The sequence below is a fragment of the Salvelinus namaycush genome, chromosome 11 (genome assembly GCF_016432855.1).
Source record: "Salvelinus namaycush isolate Seneca chromosome 11, SaNama_1.0, whole genome shotgun sequence".
Taxonomy (NCBI): domain Eukaryota; kingdom Metazoa; phylum Chordata; class Actinopteri; order Salmoniformes; family Salmonidae; genus Salvelinus; species Salvelinus namaycush.
In genome coordinates this window covers 29848460-29868107 of record NC_052317.1, presented here as the reverse complement: position 1 = coordinate 29868107, position 19648 = coordinate 29848460, and the positions used below count along the sequence as shown (strand labels likewise).

The 19648-nt window shown below is 41.8% G+C and overlaps 1 protein-coding gene across 2 annotated transcripts in view; it reads left to right on the top strand.

Annotated features, from left to right (window-relative positions):
- The first annotated feature begins 208 nt into the window (after positions 1–208).
- The window catches only part of LOC120055988 (rho-associated protein kinase 1-like), an 82664-nt gene continuing 63224 nt past the window's right edge, over positions 209–19648 (top strand). For both annotated transcript variants that reach the window (XM_039004095.1, XM_039004094.1), the window contains exon 1: positions 209–1046. In XM_039004095.1, the coding sequence (XP_038860023.1) occupies positions 954–1046 (93 nt within the window). In that variant the 5' untranslated portion in view covers positions 209–953. The remainder of the gene's footprint in view (positions 1047–19648) is intronic.

Genomic DNA, 19648 nt, shown 5'->3' with positions numbered 1-19648 from the left:
AACGCCCAGTAAGGGCGTAGCTTGAGTGGCTATCCGAATTATCGTGTTATATGAAAATCCCCAGAAAGCAGTGGAACGCGACCTTTGTCACCATCATGATCGCGTGCTCAACAACCCAGCCTGTGAACTCCTTGAACGCGCTTCCAGTGTGGCTCATGCGCAGTGCTTGACATTTCAAAGTTGCTTCTCCGGTGTTTGAACAGGAAGGCGGACATGTTGGTCAGGCAGTGGGAGAAAATCGGGCATAGTCTATTTTTCGAAAAATAACAGATCCAAAGCCGATGTATCTATGTAGAACCAGCACGATTTCCGTCTGTATCGGTCAACATCAATGGCCGATGACCATGTGAGGTTTACTATGAAAGGACAGTAATGAAATGTTTTAACAAGACCGTGTTTTAAACTGATCGAAATTTGGAAGCAAAGTTTTTTTTTTTTTCTCCACTTCTACTTTGCAGCTGTCAGACTCTTGACTTTTTTTGCAAGGGTCTGACTGGCACTGATGGACAGGCCTGGAGTAATGTGGCTAGTTTGCAACCTATCGCCGGATTTAAAAAAAACGGTTTAATTTTTATAAGTTGATTTTGGATGTATCGTTATCTTTTAAAGTCCTGCACAACTCCGCTGCTGCATCCTGTGGTCGCCGACTAATCTGTCGTCGATGCAGTTATCTTATTTTGAATTGTTGAAGTTGTCTTCGTTATCTGAGCTGGGGAAACATTTTTCTCTTAAAATGTGGCTTTTGAATATCAAACGTTTCATCGTCTGTGAAAAAACGAGAAGGAACACGTTTCTTTGATTCAAACTACGGGTTCTACGGAATTGTAGCTAGCTAGCTAAACACTGACTGAGTTCACGCGAAGGGAAGAACATTAGGCTAGCTAACTAGCCCTATAGCTAGATTAATTAATTTTAATTATAACACCGGCGTAGAACTCTACTTAACTGCAACAATGTCTGCTGGAGAAAGTTTGGAGGCTCGTTTTGAGAAAATCGATGCCATGTTGAAGGACCCGAAGTCGGAAATTAACACGGATTGCCTTTTGGTAAGTTACTGTTAGCTAGCCTGACAATGAACTTGGCTTGTTAGCTAAAGTTGGCTAATGCTAGCTAACATACGCATGCTAGCTAAGTTTGTGGTTTGTTTAAATGAACGTACTATTTAATTTAACTAATCAATTTGTTAACTACCTGATTTGTTATTAACCGCAACTAGCTAACGTTATACGAATAACTAGCTGTATGTAGGCTATATTTGGTAGCCAGTCGACATCTTGAAGATTAGCTAACTACTTAACTAGTGGGTAGTTAACTAACGTTTCTTAATTGGCTAGCAAGCTGAACAAGTGGCATCCAAAACAGCGATGATAAGTCATATAGCGTTACTCTAGTTAGCTAGGGCATCTATGCTAGCTAGAGCATGACTGAATAACTATTAATCAACAAAGTTTAATGTCTCATTCATGTTATAATTACAATTGCCTATTTTCAAACCGTCAACACTGTTGAAGTTGCTATTGTCCTGTTTGACCCTGAGGGTATTTTGCAGACTAAATAGTAAGACAGAAAGCCAACGTTACACTGTATATAATCTAGTTGTTTCCATGAAGATAGTCAGTCAATCATAGTTCATAGAACGAAAAAAAGTCATGTCTCAAGGTGAAGTCGTAAACCTAAGTGCAACCTGCAGTGACACAAGTCACTGATATATTTGTTCATTAATTTATTTTCCATTTGAAGATTAAAGGGCCGACAGTGGAACAAATGAGACAGTGTTCGGTGCTGCCTGCTTGATGGCCTCCTTTGTTGTATAATGGGCATTACTAGAGGACACTCTTTGTAGAGTATACACGAAAAGTATATCTTTTTTATATATCCTCTGAAGTGTAAGCTACAGTATGCATCAGGCCTGTTCTAACCTGCCATCCCAGCTGCATCAGTTAACCTGCTCTGGTCTGCCAACCCTGACGATTTCCTGTCTCTCACTCACGACTCATCACTGACTCGTATCAGACTGCCACGTGCTAAACCTCAGAGAAATACCTCCACAGGCTCTACTGTATCAATGATGCAAATTTTAAAATGACTGTTGAGGTTTGACACCCCCCCCCCCCCCCCCCCCCCCCCCCCAGAGGAGACGGAGGCAATGTAGTCTGTCAGGGGCCTGTTCTGTGTCTGGCTATGTTCCTATGCATGTCCATAACACTTAAAATGCATGCCCAATACACTGCTTCATTCTAAGTGGCATGCAAGTGTGTATATTGGAACATAGCCTTTGTCTCTATCATTTAGAGCGTCATAGTAAAGCCTGGATGTCTTTGATCCACATCATTAGCAGTTTCTGTGTATTGGACTGACAGTGATTGCTTTAGACAACAGTTTCATATGAGAGGATTAGATACGTAGGCCCCATGTGTGGTTACACTGTAACTAGCCTCTTGATGAATTGGGTTTTGAGGAGATCACATACACTGTCAGCTTCCTGAGGCCTTCGATGGATCAAGAGTCCAGGTGGACTAGTATCTATTGGAAAGTACTAGCCTGAATTTCCTGCAGTTGTCCTCAGCAACAGCAATTTATGCTGACGGGTATGAACCTCGTAGAATGATGCAAATAATGTTTGACAAGAATTAAAGGATTCTTCTCTCACCAATAGCTGGGCAGCAGGTATTAGGCCTACTATCAATCAAACAGACAGGGAATCCCGTGCCTATTTTGCCAGCCATAGAAATGCAATATATGCAGCCTATTCATACAGCATCTCATGCCAATACGGGCCTCTGTCTTAGGGTATTAATTGTGGGAGAGTTGACAGTGACTGAAACAAAGCATGATTGAATTTCCCTTACACTGGAAAGGGTGCCTCATTCACTGATGATAAAGGGAGCATTCAAATCATTCACTCACTGGGAGGAAGGTTTTCCTGTAGCACTACCCACCCCCACCTACCTTAGTTCACTGTTATTTTTGTATGTAACTAACTCTGACTCTTAAACAATATCAGTTGTTTAGTCTCCCTGACCTCCCTGCCTGTCTGCCATAGAGAAAGGCAAGGCAATTAAACTCACCTAATGCATATGCTCCGGCTCTCCTCTGACTTTTAATGGCAGAAAGCTGTGGGGACTGTCCCGCAGTGCAGGCCAAGGGCAGCTACACACAAGGGTGTTGTTCTTCTTTTCCTCCTAGTTGCAATCTCCTTCTCATCAATGAATGGAAGCCTTTGCTTCAGCCCCCTCTCCACCACTATGCTACTCCACCCACAGCTTAATAAAATTCCATGCTAATCAAATAACCTCTTGTCTTTGAATGGCCTGGTGTCCCCTGTGTGTCCCAAAGCCATTATGTATGTGCGGCCTGCGCCTGGAAAGAGTCAGAGCTGCTTGCCCAGCCTCTGCTCTGAGGTAGCTAGATGGGTGTGTTCTCTAAATACCCATAAAACCAAAATTATGTTGAACGTAGACTCGTGTTTCCGAAAGAGCCTTTCTTTGAATCGGGACATTTAACTCATAAAGCAGTTTCCAACATGTTTGGCTGCTATGCTCTGGATAATCAGTTCTATCAAAATGCACAATGGAAGTGTTTTACTTAGGCTGCTATGGTTGTTGTATCTCTAATCTGATTTGACTTGGGGTTGCGTTGGTTTGCCACTAGCCTGGGTGGGGTACGGGGTGCCAGTCTTTCTGCTCTCTTGCCAACTCCTTATGGAACTGCCATGCCAAATGTTGCTAAGTGCTCAGCAAGACTAGCACCCAGGCAAGTTTGCCACTGCCTTGGCCAAATTAAGTTATGCTGTTGTTCTTTTGCCTGTTGTAGGCTGTGTTTTGCTGTGACATTTGGCCTGCATCCTCTACTCAGGGGTGGCCTATCACTCAGACGCTGTGTTCCAGCCCAGTCATGCTTATCTTCTCCCGAAGTCATTTCTCTTGGAGAGAGAGGGCCTTATCTGTAACACTGCCCGCCCTGCATCGCTCAGCTCCAGGCAGGCTCCTGCTCCTGAGAGCCTCTGCACAACCAGAATTCCTGGCATTGTGAAGGGAAAGCTCACTGACATTAAAGGGGGCTGCTATTGTCTATGTAGTTAGCTATGTTTGTTTTTCCATAGGGCTTTTGATAGCTCACACAGGCTTAGTTTTGAAAAATTCTCATGTCCAGGAAATCCTTGAATAGAAGCCTATTTCAATCATAATTGCTAGTTGGTAGTCTCCTTGGGTTTGATCACATTTTTGGTAAATCCAAGTCTCGGGCTGGCAGAATGGGATGGCTGGATTAATCTGTTGGAACTTGCCTGATATGGACCCTTGTTTTGAGATGGAAAGACTTCCTGGCATAGCTCAGTCTTTGTTGTTTCTTTGACACTTGGTACATTTGGCTCCCTAGCCTAGATGTATGTTTGGCCTCTTCCTTGAGCTAAGACTAAGTGTATGAAATTTACTTTGCTTGGGTGGATCACACATTTTGGTTGCATGTCTCGTGAGTTTTAGGTATGTTTACTGGCGGTGGTCGTGCAACGGAAATCAAGAACGTTGAGGCTATAGGTGGTTTACGATCAGTGCCCCCTCCCTGCACTGATAATTCAGGTGCTAAAGTTCCTTGTGTATCTGGCTACTTGCTTAATACATAGCTGTGGTGTTAACGTCCATCTTAGCCCCCAAAGATGAACGGCATGCCGTTGAGGAGAAATATGGACGTATTGGTGGTAAAAGTTGAGTCCGCATTGCATCTGTGCACAGCTTTGTCAGAATGGTCCAGGCCAGTGCTGTGACTGTCAGTTGTAAACTCTAAACTGCACGCCTCAGCTATTCACCTGCCTATTGGAACAACAATAGGCCCAGCTATTCATTGCAGCACATAACATTCCCCCTGAACTGACTGATCATGTGCAGGAATGCAGACAAAAATGATCCAGTCCCAGGCCCTTTAATAAATGGGCAACCCAACCTCCTTCCGTGATTCATTTCCTTTAACGTCACTGTCTCCTGTTTTTTTTCTTTTTTCTATCCCTTTAATCTTTTCCTCTCTACCATCATTCTTTTACTTTTAATCCCACTAACCAATGAATCTCCCCCTGCCTACCCTGGCTGTGCTGTCTGTGTTCAGTAGAGCCAGCTAGTTGGCCAGCCAGTCAGCAGAGCTTGTCTGAATTGAGCTGCGGGTCAATGTTTAATAAGTTGGTTTAGGCTTGCTAGGTTATCTCTGGGGTGAGGTCAGGAGTCCTGGCAAGGTAAGGCAGGCAGCTATGACTGAGTTTACTTTGCCTTGAGATTCCAGGGCTCAGTCAGTACTAAGAGACATGTGAGTGGTGCACCTCTCTCTGTTGGAATGACTCAATTATATTTTGACGTGAAAGCCTTTTTGACAGCCAGTACGACTCACTGGGGCCTAATAAGGAAATGGAATGCCCCGGTTCGCCATGCCTGGATTCACTGTCATTGCCATTTATCCACGAATCTAGTTAGATATGCGGTCTTTCTAGGTAAGTGGGATTTCCTGTCTGTAGATATTATGAACTGTTACTCCTTTTTTTTTTTTTCTGGCATTGAGGACAGTTTGACTCGGCTCTCTGATGGGCCTTGTTGATTGGCAGGTGGAGTTTTCCAAAGTTCTGGCCTACATCCCCTTGACACTGTATGCATGCAATTGTCCTAGCCATGCCCATTAGTTGGATTTTTCAGCCATCGACAATGCATTGCAGAAAAAAATGAAGTATGCAAAAAGCATGGCAGTTATACACTTTTGTAAATAGGTCTAGTATTGCTTTAGTATGAGTTGCAGACTGAGAGAGCAGGCCATTGGCACTGTTCTGTGGTGTAGATGGATGGCTTTACTTACTTCCTAATCAGATTTTGCATTGTGAACTGACCATCTGTATTGCTCTTATTTGGGAAATGGAAATGAGAAGTAAGGCTTCTCCGCCTGGCCTTGCCCACAGTGCCCATTGTTGGCATTTTAGAGAAGGAAGATGTGGTTGAGTCGCCATGGAAACTTAAACTCCAACTGAAATGTCTGGAAAGAGGTTGTCCTCCACTGGATTTTTCTACCCTTCAGTTTAATATAAATAATTGTCATGTTATGTCATTTTTTTTTTTGTGTGTAATTTTTTGGGGGTGTAGTCATGCAATTTTAAATGTATTTTTCATTAATAGAGTGCTTTTTGTTATTTTATTTAATAATCGTATGGATGGATACATGTCACTCTGCTGCCGGCTGCATCAGCAGAAAGCTGTAAAAAGGCAGTGAGTTAGAAGGCTGCAATGCAGGCCTATCATCTCCATTTTCTTTAGCTATTTTCCCCAGACTGCCATATGATTGTTTGAGGTTTGATTTTCTTCAGTGTGTGAAGTGAAGCATACTGAAGCCCAGGAGTTCCCAAACTTGTTCACTCAGGGTCCCCCTTCCAGCATTGGGGAACATCCCATACACCTTCTTCGCACGCGCCACGACTATTTCTATTGGCTCAAGCACTGTTCACATCCTTGTTGGTGCAGAGAATTTTGAACATTTAAGGCTTATTTCCTGCAATTCTACACATTTTGTCATGGGGTGCAAAGAACATATTGCAGTTTTAAAGCATATTTTGCAATTTTATACTTGTTGCCATGTTTAATGTGTTCGTGTGATATTTGAGTGAGGATAAAATAATATATCTATTACAACTTTCAAGAGTAAGTTTTTAAAGCCTGACTGAGTTCCTTAAATAGTAAAAAGAAAATGGGGTGCGCTAGGGCTTGGCGGTATACCGTTTTTTGCGACATACCGGTATTGATCCACAAACCGGTTTGGGTTTTTACTTTACCTTCTATAACGGTATTTGAATGTTTGGTTTGTTAAATGTGATACGCAGTGTGTACCATCCATTTTTATAGTTTGCAACTTGAGTCGTCTCTCTCCAGTCTCGCCATGCTCTCTATGCCGCTTTCCACACAGACCTATCCCCGTCTCCTGTTTCTCAAGGAGCGCATTTGTTGTTCTTCGACCACGAGACACTTGCGTTCAGTCTGCATGGACAATGTTGATGACAATGATGCAGTTCTCACGTTGCTTCTTCATATAAATCTACTAGCATTCTATAATTATACTATTAGCTTGTGTTTTTTACATCTGCAAACAGCTAGTCTGTCTTAGCAAGTTGTTTCTGAATCTTGTTAGCTGCTGATTGTTAGCTGCTAATGCTAATCGCTAGCTGATAAATGTACTAAGAGCAAGCGTGATGAGCTATACAGCCTCATAATACCAGTGATGGTATAGACCTAAATCAGCATGTTTGTGCAACAGTATCTTCTAAATTAAAGTTGAATACGCGTAGCAAGAATATGTTAGCTGCATGAAGTAGCTAAGAAAAAACATTGTATGTATCTAAAGATTATATAGGGTCCCCTAGGAAACACAACTGTTGTTCCTACCTTGTCACAATAACTCCTCCCTGGCATTTTCATTCCTTGTCTGTTACAGACCTATATCCATCCTGCCCTGCCTTTCTAAAGTCTTCAAAAGCCAAGTGAACCGACCATTTCGAATCCCACCGTACCTTCTCCGCTATGCAATCTGGTTTCCGAGCTGGTCATGGGTGCACCTCAGCCATGCTCAAGGTCCTAAACGACATCATAACCGCCATCGATAAAAGACAGTACTGTGCAGCCGTCTTAATCGACGTGGCCAAGGCTTTCGACTCTCTCAATCACTGTATTCTTACCTACTCAGCAGCCTTGGTTTCTCAAATGACTGCCTCGCCTGGTTCACCAACTACTTCTCTGAATGAGTTCAGTGTGTCAAATCGGAGGGCCTGTTGTCCGGACCCCTTGCAGTCTCTATGGGGGTGCCACAGGGTTCAATTCTCGGGCCGACTCTCTTCTCTGTATATATCAATGATGTTGCTCTTGCTGCGGGTGATTCCCTGATCCACCTCTACGCAGGCGACACCATTTTGTATACATCTGGCCCTTCCTTGGACACTGTGTTAACCTGTTTGGGCTGCAGGGGCAGTATTTTTAGTAGCCAGATAAAACGGCCTCGTACTCAATTCTTGCTCGTACAATATGCATATTATTATTACTATTGGATAGAAAACACTCTAGTTTCTAAAACTGTTTGAATTATATCTGTGAGTCAAACAGAACTCATTTGGCACAAACTTCCTGACCAGGAAGTGGAAAGTCTGAAATCGATGCTCTGTTCTACTTCCTGCCTATAAATGGGCATGATACGTATGAGTATACATGCACGTCATACACCTTCCCCTGGATGTCAAGAGGCTGTGAGAGAAGAAATTTAGTGTTTATCTTGGTCTGAATTGGAATACAAGCTCTTTGTATGACGTGTCCCTCATTTCCGGTACTCTTGGGAGCGCGAGGTGGACAGTGGAATTGCCTTCTGTTTAGCTGCCGTTATGGACGACTACTATCTCCGGCTCTGATTTTATTTGATACATGTGACCATATCATCGTAAAGTATGTTTTTTCAATATAGTTGAATCAGATTATTGAAATTTTTTCGGGAGTTTTGCCGTGTTCCGTTCTCTGACTTTGTTGACGATGGAGCGATTCGTGCCACTTGGCTAGTGCGCTTGCTAAATCGAGAGGGAAAGTGGCCGTTCTAAATCCAAACAACGACTGTTCTGGACAAAGGACCCCTTGTCCAACATTCTGATGAAAGATCAGCAAAAGTAAGAAACATTTTATGATGCTATTTCATATATCTGTCGTGCATGTGAACTAGTCGTCGGCGCCCAACGTTTGGCCACTCTCTCGCTATAACATAAGCCTTATGTCGTAATGAAGATATTTTTAGAATTCTAACACTGCGATTGCATTAAGAACTAATGGATCTATCATTTCCTATACAACATGTATTTTTTAGTTATGTTTATGAATAGCTATTTTGTCAGAATGTGTCATAAAAAGTGTCAGAAAAATATCCGAACGTTGTGGGAAATAGTAGCTACGTTAGCAGAATGTATAACCACTGATTTCAGCTCTAAATATGCACATTTTCGAACAAAACATAAGTGTATGTATAACCTGATGTTATAGGACTGTCATCTGATGAAGAATATCAAGGTTAGTCAAAAATTATATCTTTTACTGGTTTGTTATGATCGCTAACCTTTTGTTACTGGGAAATGGCATGTGTTTCTGGCTATTGTGGTAAGCTAATATAACGCTATATTGTGTTTTCGCTGTAAAACACTTAATAAATCGGAAATATTGGCTGGAATCACAAGATGCCTGTCTTTCATTTGCTGTACACTATGTATTTTTCAGAAATGTTTTATGAGTATTTAGGTATTTGACGTTGGTGTCTGTAATTATTCTGGCTGCTTTCGGTGCAATTTCTGATTGTAGCTGCAATGTAAACTATGATTTATACCTGAAATATGCACATTTTTCGAACAAATCATAGATTTATTGAATAACATGTTATAAGACTGTCATCTGATGAAGTTGTTTGTTGGTTAGTTTGGTTGGTTCTTGGTTAGTTAGGTTGGCTTTGTGCATGCTACCTGTGCTGTGAAAAATGTCTGTCCTTTTTTGTATTTGGTGGTGAGCTAACATAAATATACGTGCTGTTTTCGCTGTAAAACATTTTAAAAATCGGACATGTTGGCTGGATTCACAAGATGTGTACCTTTCATTTGCTGTATTGGACTTGTTAATGTGTGAAGGTTAAATATTTAAAAAAAAATATATTTTGAATTTTGCGCCCTGCACTTGAAGTGGCTGTTGTCATAAGTGTACCGACGCCGGGCTGCAGCCATAAGAAGTTAACCAACCTCCAAACGAGCTTCAATGCCATAGAACACTCCTTCCGTGGCCTCCAATTGCTCTTAACCTCTCTAGGGTACATGAGACGGTAGCGTCCCACCTCTTCAACAGCTAGTGAAACTGCAGGACGCCAAATTCAAAACAACAGAAATTCCTCAAACATACTTGTATTTTACACCATTTTAAAGATACACTTGTTGTAAATCCAGCCACAGTGTCCGATTTTCAAAAAGGCTTTACGACGAAAGCAAACCAAACGATTATGTTAGGTGAGTGCCTATTCACAGAATAACACAGCCATTTTTCCAGCCAAAGAGAGGATTCACAAAAAGCAGAAATATAGATAAAATTAATCACTAACCTTTGAGGATCTTCATCAGATGACACTCATAGGACTTAATGTTACACAATACATGTATGTTTTGTTCGGTAAAGTTCATATTTATATCCAAAAATCTTTTACATTTACATTGGCGCCTTACGTTCAGAAGTTCCAAAACATCCTTTGATTTTGCAGAGAGCCACATCAATTTACAGGAATACTCATAATAAACATTGCTAAAAGATACAACTGTTATGCATGGAATTTTGATGCACTTCTCCTTAACTTCTCTAGGGTAGGGGGCAGCATTCGGAATTTTGGATGAAATGCATGCCCAAATTAAACTGCCTGCATCTCGGGCCCAGAATATGTGATATAACTGGTAGATTTGGATGGAAAACACTCTAAAGTTTCCAAAACTGTTAAAATAGTGTCTGTGAGTATAACAGAACTGATTTGGCAGGCAAAGACCTGAGAAAAATCAATTCAGGACATAGTTTTTTTTGTTGGTTTTGTAGTTTTCTATTCAATGCCAATACAGTATCCATTGACTTAGGACTCAAAATGCAGTTTCTATGCCTTCTACTAGATGTCAACAGTCTTTAGAAATTGTTTCAGGCTTGTATTCTGAAGAATGAAGAAGTAAGAGCAGTCTGAATGAGTGGACCCTGCCGTGTCACAGACCTTTTTCCTGCAGAGACCGAGAGTGCGTTTCTTGTTTACATTTTATATTGACGACGTTATTGTCCTGTTGAAATATTATTGATTATTTAGGCTAAAAACAACCTGAGGTTTGAATATAAACATCATTTGACATGTTTCTATGAACTTTACGGATACAATTTGGATTTTGTCTTTCCGTTTTTACTTTGTTTGAGCCTGTGGATTACTGAAGAAAACGCGCGAACAAAACTGAGGTTTTTGGGTATAAAGAGACTTTATCGAACAAAAATAACATTTGAGTAAATGAATGTCTGCTGAATGCAACCATATGTAGATCATCAAAGGTAAGGGATTAATTTGATCTCTATTTCTAAATTGTGTAACTGTTCTACCTGGCTGGCTACTGTTTGTAATGATTTGTCTAGTGGGCTATGTTCTCATAATCGTAATGTATGCTTTCGCCGTAAAGCATTTTAAAAATCTGACACCGTGGTTGGATTCACAAGCAGTTAATCTTTAAACTTATGTAAAATATGTTTTGTTTTCTGAATTTTTATAATTAGTATTTCTGTATTTGAATTTGGCGCCCAGCAGTTTCACTGGCTGCTGTAGAGGTGGGACGCTACCGTCTCACGTGCCCAAGAGAGGTTAATGCAACCGCTGTGTCAGATTTCAAAAAAGCTTTACGGAAAAAGCAAACCATGCAATAATCTGAGTCGGTGCTCAGAGCCCAATCAAGCCACAAATATATCCGCCATATTGTGCAGTCAACATAAGTCAGAAATAACATTATAAACATTCACTTACCTTTGATCTTCATCAGAATTTACTCCCAGGAATCCCAGTTCCACAAATGTTTGTTTTGTTCGATAATGTCCATCATTTATGTCCAAATTCCTCCTCGTTGTTCTAGCGTTGAGTACACTTTCCAAACTCACGACGCGCGGGCAAGTCCAGCGAAAAGTTACGGGCGAAAAGTTAAAGTTATATTGCAGTCCGTAAAAACATGACAAACGAAGTATTGTATTAGTCTTTAGTATGTTTTTAACATAATTCTTCAATAATATTCCAACCGGAGAATTCCTTTGTCTTCAATAGTGCGATGGAACAGAGCTCGCTCTCACGTGAACGGGCATGGTCAGCGCATGTTCAGCTCATGATAGACCTTACTCATTCCCCTCTCCTTCGGCCCCACTTCACAGTAGAAGCATCAGACAAGGTTCTAAAGACTGTTGACATCTAGTGGAAGCCTTAGGAAGTGCAACATTACCAATATCCCACTGTATCTTCAATAGGAGCTGAGTTGAAAATCGACCAACCTCAGATTTCCCACTTCCTGGTTGGATTTTTTCTCAGGTTTTTGCCTGCCATATGACTTCTGTTATCCTCACAGACATCATTCAAACAGTTTCAGAAACTTCAGAGTGTTTTCTATCCAAATCTACTAATAATATGCTTATCTTAGCTTCTGGGCCTGAGTAGCAGGCAGTTTACTCTGGGCACCTTATTCATCCAAGCTACTCAATACTGCCCCCAGCCATAAGAAGTTAAATGCTAGTTTAACTAAATGCATGCTCTTCAACCGATTTCTGCCCGCACCCGCCTAGCATCACTACTCTGGACGGTTCTGACTTGTGGACAACTATAAATACCTAGGTGTCTGGTTAGACTGTAAACTCTCCTTCCAGACTCACATTAAGCATCTCCAATCCAAAATTAAAGCTTCCTATTTTGCAACAAAGCCTCCTTCACTCATGCTGCCAAACATACCCTCGTAAAACTGACTATCCTACCGATCCTTCACTTCGGCGATGTCACTTACAAAATAGCCTCCGACACTCTACTCAGACTACATCCAATTTGCTATCACAGTGCCATCCGTTTTGTCACTAAAGGCCCATATACTACGTACCACTGTGACTTGTATGCTCTCGTTGGCTGGTCCTCGCTACATATTCGTCGCCAAACCCACTGGCTCCAGGTCATCTGTAAGTCTTTGCTAGGTAAAGCTCCGCCTTATCTCAGCTCGCTGGTCACCATAGCAACACCTACCCGTAGCACGCGTTCCAGCAGTTATATTTCTCTGGTCATCCCCAAAGCCAACACCTGCTTTGGCCGCCTTTCCTTCCAGTTCTCTGCTGCCAATGACTGGAACAAATTGCAAGAATCACTGGACACCCTAGACCCACTCCAATTCGCATTCTGCCCCAACAGATCCACAGATGATGCAATCTCTATTGCACTCCACACTGCCCTTTCCCACCTGGACAAAAGGAACACCTATGTGAGAATGCTGTTCATTGACTACAGCTCAGCGTTCAACAGCATAGTGCCCACTAAGCTAATCACTAAGCTAAGGACCCTGGGACTAAACACCTGCCTCTGGGTCCTGGACTTCCTGACCGTCCTCCCCCAGGTGGTAAGGGTAGGCAACAATACGTCTGTCACGCTGATCCTTAACACTGGGGTCCCTCTCTTAAGGATCAGTACTTAATCCCCTTTTGTAGTCCATGTTCACCACGACTGCGTGGCCAAACACGACTCCAACACCATTAAGTTTGCTGACGACAACAGTGGTAGGCCTGATCACTGACAACGATGAGACGGCCTATAGGTAGGAGGTCAGAGAACTGGCAGTGTGGTGCCAGGACAACAACCTCTCCCTCAATATGATCAAGACAAAGGAGCTGATCGTGGACTACAGGAAAAGGCGGGCCGAACAGGCCCACATCAACAGCAACTGGTCCATAGTTTCAAGTTTCTTGGTGTCAACATCACCAACGAACTTTCGTGCAGTTTAAAGCCTAGACTAGAGTTGTTTTACTCACTTGAAAACAATAACATTATTCATTACATTATGCTGTAGTCTAAGTAGGATACATTTAATGTCCCTAAAAAACTGAAACAATAGGGTAGCTTTTGGAGCTGCGTGCCTAGGGATTGGGAGCGCACAGGGTAAGCCATCCTACTTATGATTTCGTTATCTATGTCTATTTATTTTGTTGTGTAAATTGATTGGATCTATTCACTGCATTATTAAGCCTAACATTGAGTTCATGAATTATTGGCTAATATGCATACACTTCTAACTTAGGCTACTTCTCCAGCCTGTGTCTTCATTGTTCTGTTGTGTAATTACACACCTGGTCTCTCCACTGCCTCGGCTATTCTTCTTAAATCTTGTGGAGTCCCAGGAACAGCCAGATTACAAAAGCTTGTTGGACACTTATTTAGACTCAATTGATTTACTAATATCCTGTTGGAGGAGAGAGGCATGCTTGCTCTTGCTTGCTGAATGTGAAATAGGCTACACGCTACAGCATTTAGAACGGCCGTGGAAGTTAGAAGCCCCTATTTTCCTATAGGCCTGCTATCTTAACGCTGATAGGCTACATCCTGACAAAATACACCATATTGGTGGCCTGCTAATGTACCTTTCTGGATCTTTTTAACTTTTGAGAATAGACCCAAACTGATCCAAATGGTTGCATGGTCATGCCTAGGCTATGCAGTTATTTTGGCATGAAACAAAACAGGACATTTGAGAGGTTATTCAACTTAGCCTACATCACTTTACTTTACAGCCTATAGACACTGTGTACTCGTGTGATAACAATAATAAATTCCTCATTGCACTGTTATTGTAGCCAAGGTAGAATAATTGTATTGTCTAAAAATGTAGGCCTAATCAATAGTGGAGCTTTGTGTGCCCCGCCTGTAGGAATGCACAGATCTGCCATTTCATAATCTGTTTAAAAACATTTTTTATTGCACTTTGACAGGTAAATAATTAGAATATAGCCCTAATATTTAGCTAATGAATGGCCTGAAGTATGGCTTGTTATTTTGGTTACACATCACTAGCCTCTCTATCCCACCTGTTCCCGTGCGCTGTAGGCAAGCATCTTCGCAATAGGCCATTCCTCTTCTCGTGAAAATTTATTGGCCATTTATTTTCTTTTTTTATACTAGGCCTAATAGCCTATTCTGGAATGGAGCAGGCTTGCCCTTGTTAATTGCTGAATGCAAAAGACGGCTACAGCATAGGCCAAATAAACTGTTGGTGTGATCACTTTTAGCCGGTTATGAAAACATTGTTGCACTGATGCATTGCAAACAGTTGCGCAGGACAGACAGAGATGAGCACAATGAAAAAGACCCGAAGGAAACTATTTGAAAAATGGAAATCACTTACAAACCACTTGAGCAACAAGGCAATGTTGACAAACTGTAAAAGATGCGCAGGCTAAATAGCGTTGTTGAATTCTACATTTAAATATGAGTTAATATGTAGCCTATTTGCAGTTGTCAGTATGACAATAAACACACCTTATTAATAGGCAGCGTTTTATAGTTAAACTATAGACTACATAGCCTATCATTACAATTATACTTGTTTACTTTTAGGCTCTGTAAACTGACATTCAAATAATTTACCGCTGCAATTTTACCACTGTGCGCTGCAGTAGGGAAGTGAAGTGGAGGTTTGGCTGTGTCCATAGCAAGGTTTGAAAATGAACCGGCTTGGCTAGTCACTAGAGCCATATTAAGGCTATAGGCTACAGATGGCTCTGGCTATTGAGCTAGGCCTACTTTCTACGAGCCTTATTGGCATATAGGGATAGTCTATTCAATTAATTAGCCCTAGCCTAGTACAGGATTTCTGTTTTTACTTGGCCTGAATGTATCAAGCAACAATGCCATACGTATCGGTTGGTAGGCCTGTTATGAAATTAATTTTGTTTTGTCGTGTCCTCATGCCTGATTGGATTAAACAGTTTCTTTCCACTAGATCGTATCAGAGATTAGGGTTGTTGTGGTGACCGTATTACAGTCACATCGGAAGTCATGAGTCATGACCGCAGTCAAATTCCACATGACTGTTGTGTCACTGTAGTCTCTTCTTATGCACTCTGGACATGAGTTGGTAGTACCCAATTTGCTAAAGACGATCAGGTCGCTAATGGCCTGGTACTCAGTGCTCTATTATCCCTCTAACCAGTCTGACTTCCACACAAATGCAATCAAAACATCAATCACTTATCAAATCAGTATCTTGCTTTCAAACTCACCATTAGGCTACATTTTTTGACCTTACCGTGGTGCTCAATTTTGAAGAAATTCAACAACTTGTTGAAACTGAGTGGTAAACATGATCATTGTTTCAAAGCCAAACACAACGTAATGGACCGCTTTCTAAGGTGATTTATTCAAAGCATTTAAGACGTTACATGTGTAACACCCATACGCACATTAGAGCTTATGCATAGGCCTATATATGAGCCCATGCCCCCCCCCCCCCCCCCCCACACACACACAAAACGTTAGTCAAATAATGATTGTGACGTTATACAATACATAGCCAATAGCTTCCTAGTGCATATTACGCACTGCAGATAAACATTGAAAAAAGCTACGTTTTAAGATGTCTTTGGTACATAATTGGATGTGCCTTTATTCCATAATATATATTTTTTATAGTAGTCACCTTTTGAGTGTGGACTGTATTCTTATGCATACTGGATGGATTGGTTACCTCATGCTATGCTCCAAACTTTCTATCCATGAGTCTGGGAGAGAACGCATAACCCTAGGCGAGATGCTGTTGGTTCATTGGTTGTGCAGGGCGGCTCAGAGTTAACCTACAATTATAGTGAATTTGATTTTGAATAGCCTAGTAACAGGTAATTGTTTTTATATTTTCATAATTAATAGGATGACATGACCTTAGCTACAGAATATCTCACCACTGTGTTAACTTCTCTTTTTCTCTCTCCTTCATTCCTTTCTCGAGTGCACAGAGATAGGGCTGTCAACAGTTTAATGAAATATGTTTTTGTAGTAAAAACCTGTTACTATTGATGCACCTGAACAGATTTCACTTTTTCCTCCAAATTAAGCACTGGGAAGCTACAGGAATATTTTTGGAGAGCCCATGGCATACAGAGTTTGCCCCTGTTCCTACCCATTTGTTAATGGTCCGTTCTAAATTGAAACAAATTTTACATATTACTAAAGACTAGATTCATTTGAGAGTAGTCTGATGGGTGAAAATATAATGAACAGGATGTGCAGCCTGAGGCAAGGAACAGAGCACAAGCTTTTTTCAAATGGTCAATGGGAATGGAAAAATAATTTACATGACAATAACCGGCTGAGGACATTTCTTGACCGCCACAGCACTAACTGGTAGGGTTGATTTATCTTGGATGCTTAATATTTTACTCAACTCATTTTTTTATACAGTGTAGGGTCACCATTGACATCAGGATCTCATTTACAAGCGAGCCATGTGAACATACACAATTTAATACTCATAATGTAAGATCTCAATACAAGATGAATCAAAACAACTCTCACATATCACCTCCCTTAAACTCCATCTCAACTGTCCAATGTGAGACCAGTGAGTCTAATTTCAAGGTGGCCTGAAGGCTATTCCATGAGCTGGGGGCATAAAAACTAAAAGCAATTTCCCCCAGGTCACTGGTTCCGTGACCTCCGGAACCAGCCAGTCCAGAGAGCGGTTCTGAAAATGTCTATCAGCAAAAAAATAAACATCCCCACTGTCAACTGCGTTTATTTTCAGCAAACTTAACATAACAAGATTCAACAACTGAGACATAAACTGAACAAGTTCCACGGACATGTGACTAACAGAAATGGAATAATGTGTCCCTGAACAAAGGGGTGTCAAAATCTAAAATAAGTCAGTATCTGGTGTGGCCACCAGCTGCATTAAGTACTGCAGTGCATCTCCTCCTCATGGACTGCACCAGATTTGCCAGTTCTTGCTGTGAGATGTTACCCCAGTCTTCCACCAAGGCACCTGCAAGCTCCCAAACATTTCTGGGGAGAATGGCCCTAGCCCTCATCCTCCGATCCAACAGGTCCCAGACGTGCTCAATGGGATTGCGATCCGGGCTCTTCGCTGGCCATGGCAGAAGACTGACATTCCTGCCTTGCAGGAAATCACGCACAGAACGAGCAGTATGGCTGGTGGCATTGTCATGCTGGAGGATCATGTCAGGATAAGCTTGCAGGAAGGGTACCACATGAGAGAGGTGGATGTCTTCCCTGTAACGCACAGCATTGAGATTGCCTGCAATGACGACAAGCTCAATCCGATGATGCTGTGACACACCGCCCCAGACCATGACGGACCCTCCACCTCCAAATCGATCCCGCTCCAGAGTACAGGCCTCGGTGTGACGCTCATTCCTTCGACGATAAACGCGAATCCGACCATCACCCCTGATGAGACAAACGCGACTCGTCAGTGAAGAGCACTTTTTGCCAGTCCTGTCTGGTCCAGCAACGGTGGGTTTGTGCCCATAGGCAACGCTGTTGCCGGTGATGTCTGGTGAGGACCTGCCTTACAACAGGCTGAGAGGCGCTGGACTGAGGGCTTGTAGGTCTATTGCGGACAGTCTGAGCACTGATGGAGGGATTGTGCATTCCTGGTGTAACTCGGGCAGTTGTTGCCATCCTGTACCTGTCCCGCAGGTGTGATGTTCGGATGTACCGATCCTGTGCAGTTGTTACACGTGGTCTGCCACTGCTAGGACAATCAGCTGTCTGTTCGATCTTCCTGTAGCGCTGTCTTAGGTGTCTCACAGTACAGACATTGCAATTTATTGCCCTGGCCACATCTGCAGTCCTCATGCCTCCTTGCAGCATTCCTAAGGCACGTTCACGCAGATGAGCAGGGACCCTGGGAATCTTTCTTTAGGTGTTTTTCCGAGTCAGTAGAAAGGCCTCTTAGGATACTAAAGTTTTCATAACTGTGACCTTAATTGCCTACCATCTGTAAGCTGTTAGTGTCTTAACGACCGTTGCACAGGTGCATGTTCATTAATTGTTTATGCTTCATTGAACAAGCTTGGGAAACAGTGTTTAAACCCTTTACAATGAAGATCTGTGAAGTTATTTGGATTTTTACGAATTATCTTTGAAAGACAGGGTCCTGAAAAAGGGACGTTTCTTTTTTTATACTGAGGTTAGAATTAATTTTATTAATCCCATTTCTGTTTCAGCGCGCAATGTTCCAAATTGCCCTGATGCGTTTTGATCTATTTTTATTCTCGTCTGTCACTCCTGTGCTGTGCACATTCTCACACCGACACCAAGCCCCTCCCCCTGCCACTCACAACAAAGACGAATGATCATCTTCCTATTTGACAACAAGCAGTTTTAACTTGTCATTTGCATTTCAGGTTTTTACTGTAATAGAGGAGAACTTAACCATTGTAACGATATCCTTTTTATGTCACAACTCCTAAAAATGTACAACTTAGCAGACCCTACTAATACGGGAGTTAATGAACGTGTGGGAAATTAATGCTCAGTTTCCGCCGGACACGGCATTGAAATACCATTATCATAATTTTAGCCAAAGACTGGTGCTAGTGGTCTAGTCTGTTTTATTCATGTGCAATGAGCATGAAAATACACATTTACTTGTGCAGTGTATTCACACCGATATAATTTTTCAAAATTGTTGTGTAGTGGTCAAAATATGAAATTTACATTTTTGTCACTGGCCAACACAAAAATCAAAGTGAAGGTACATTTTTTAAAACTTTTTTACAAATTCTTAAATTTAAGCTGAAACGTCTTGGAAAAATAATAATTCAACCCCATTGTCATGGCAAGCCTAAATAAGTTCAGGAGTAAACATTTGTACCCCAACACATATTACCTGTAAGGTCCCTCAGTCGAGCAGTGAATTTCAAACACAGATTCAACCACAAAGACCAGGGAGGTTTTCCAATGCCTTGCAAAGGGCACCTATTGGTAGATTGAATATCCCTCAGAATGGTGAAGTTATTAATTTCACTCTGGATGGTGTATCAATACACGCAGTCACTATAAATATACAGGGGTCCTCCTATCTCAGTTGCCA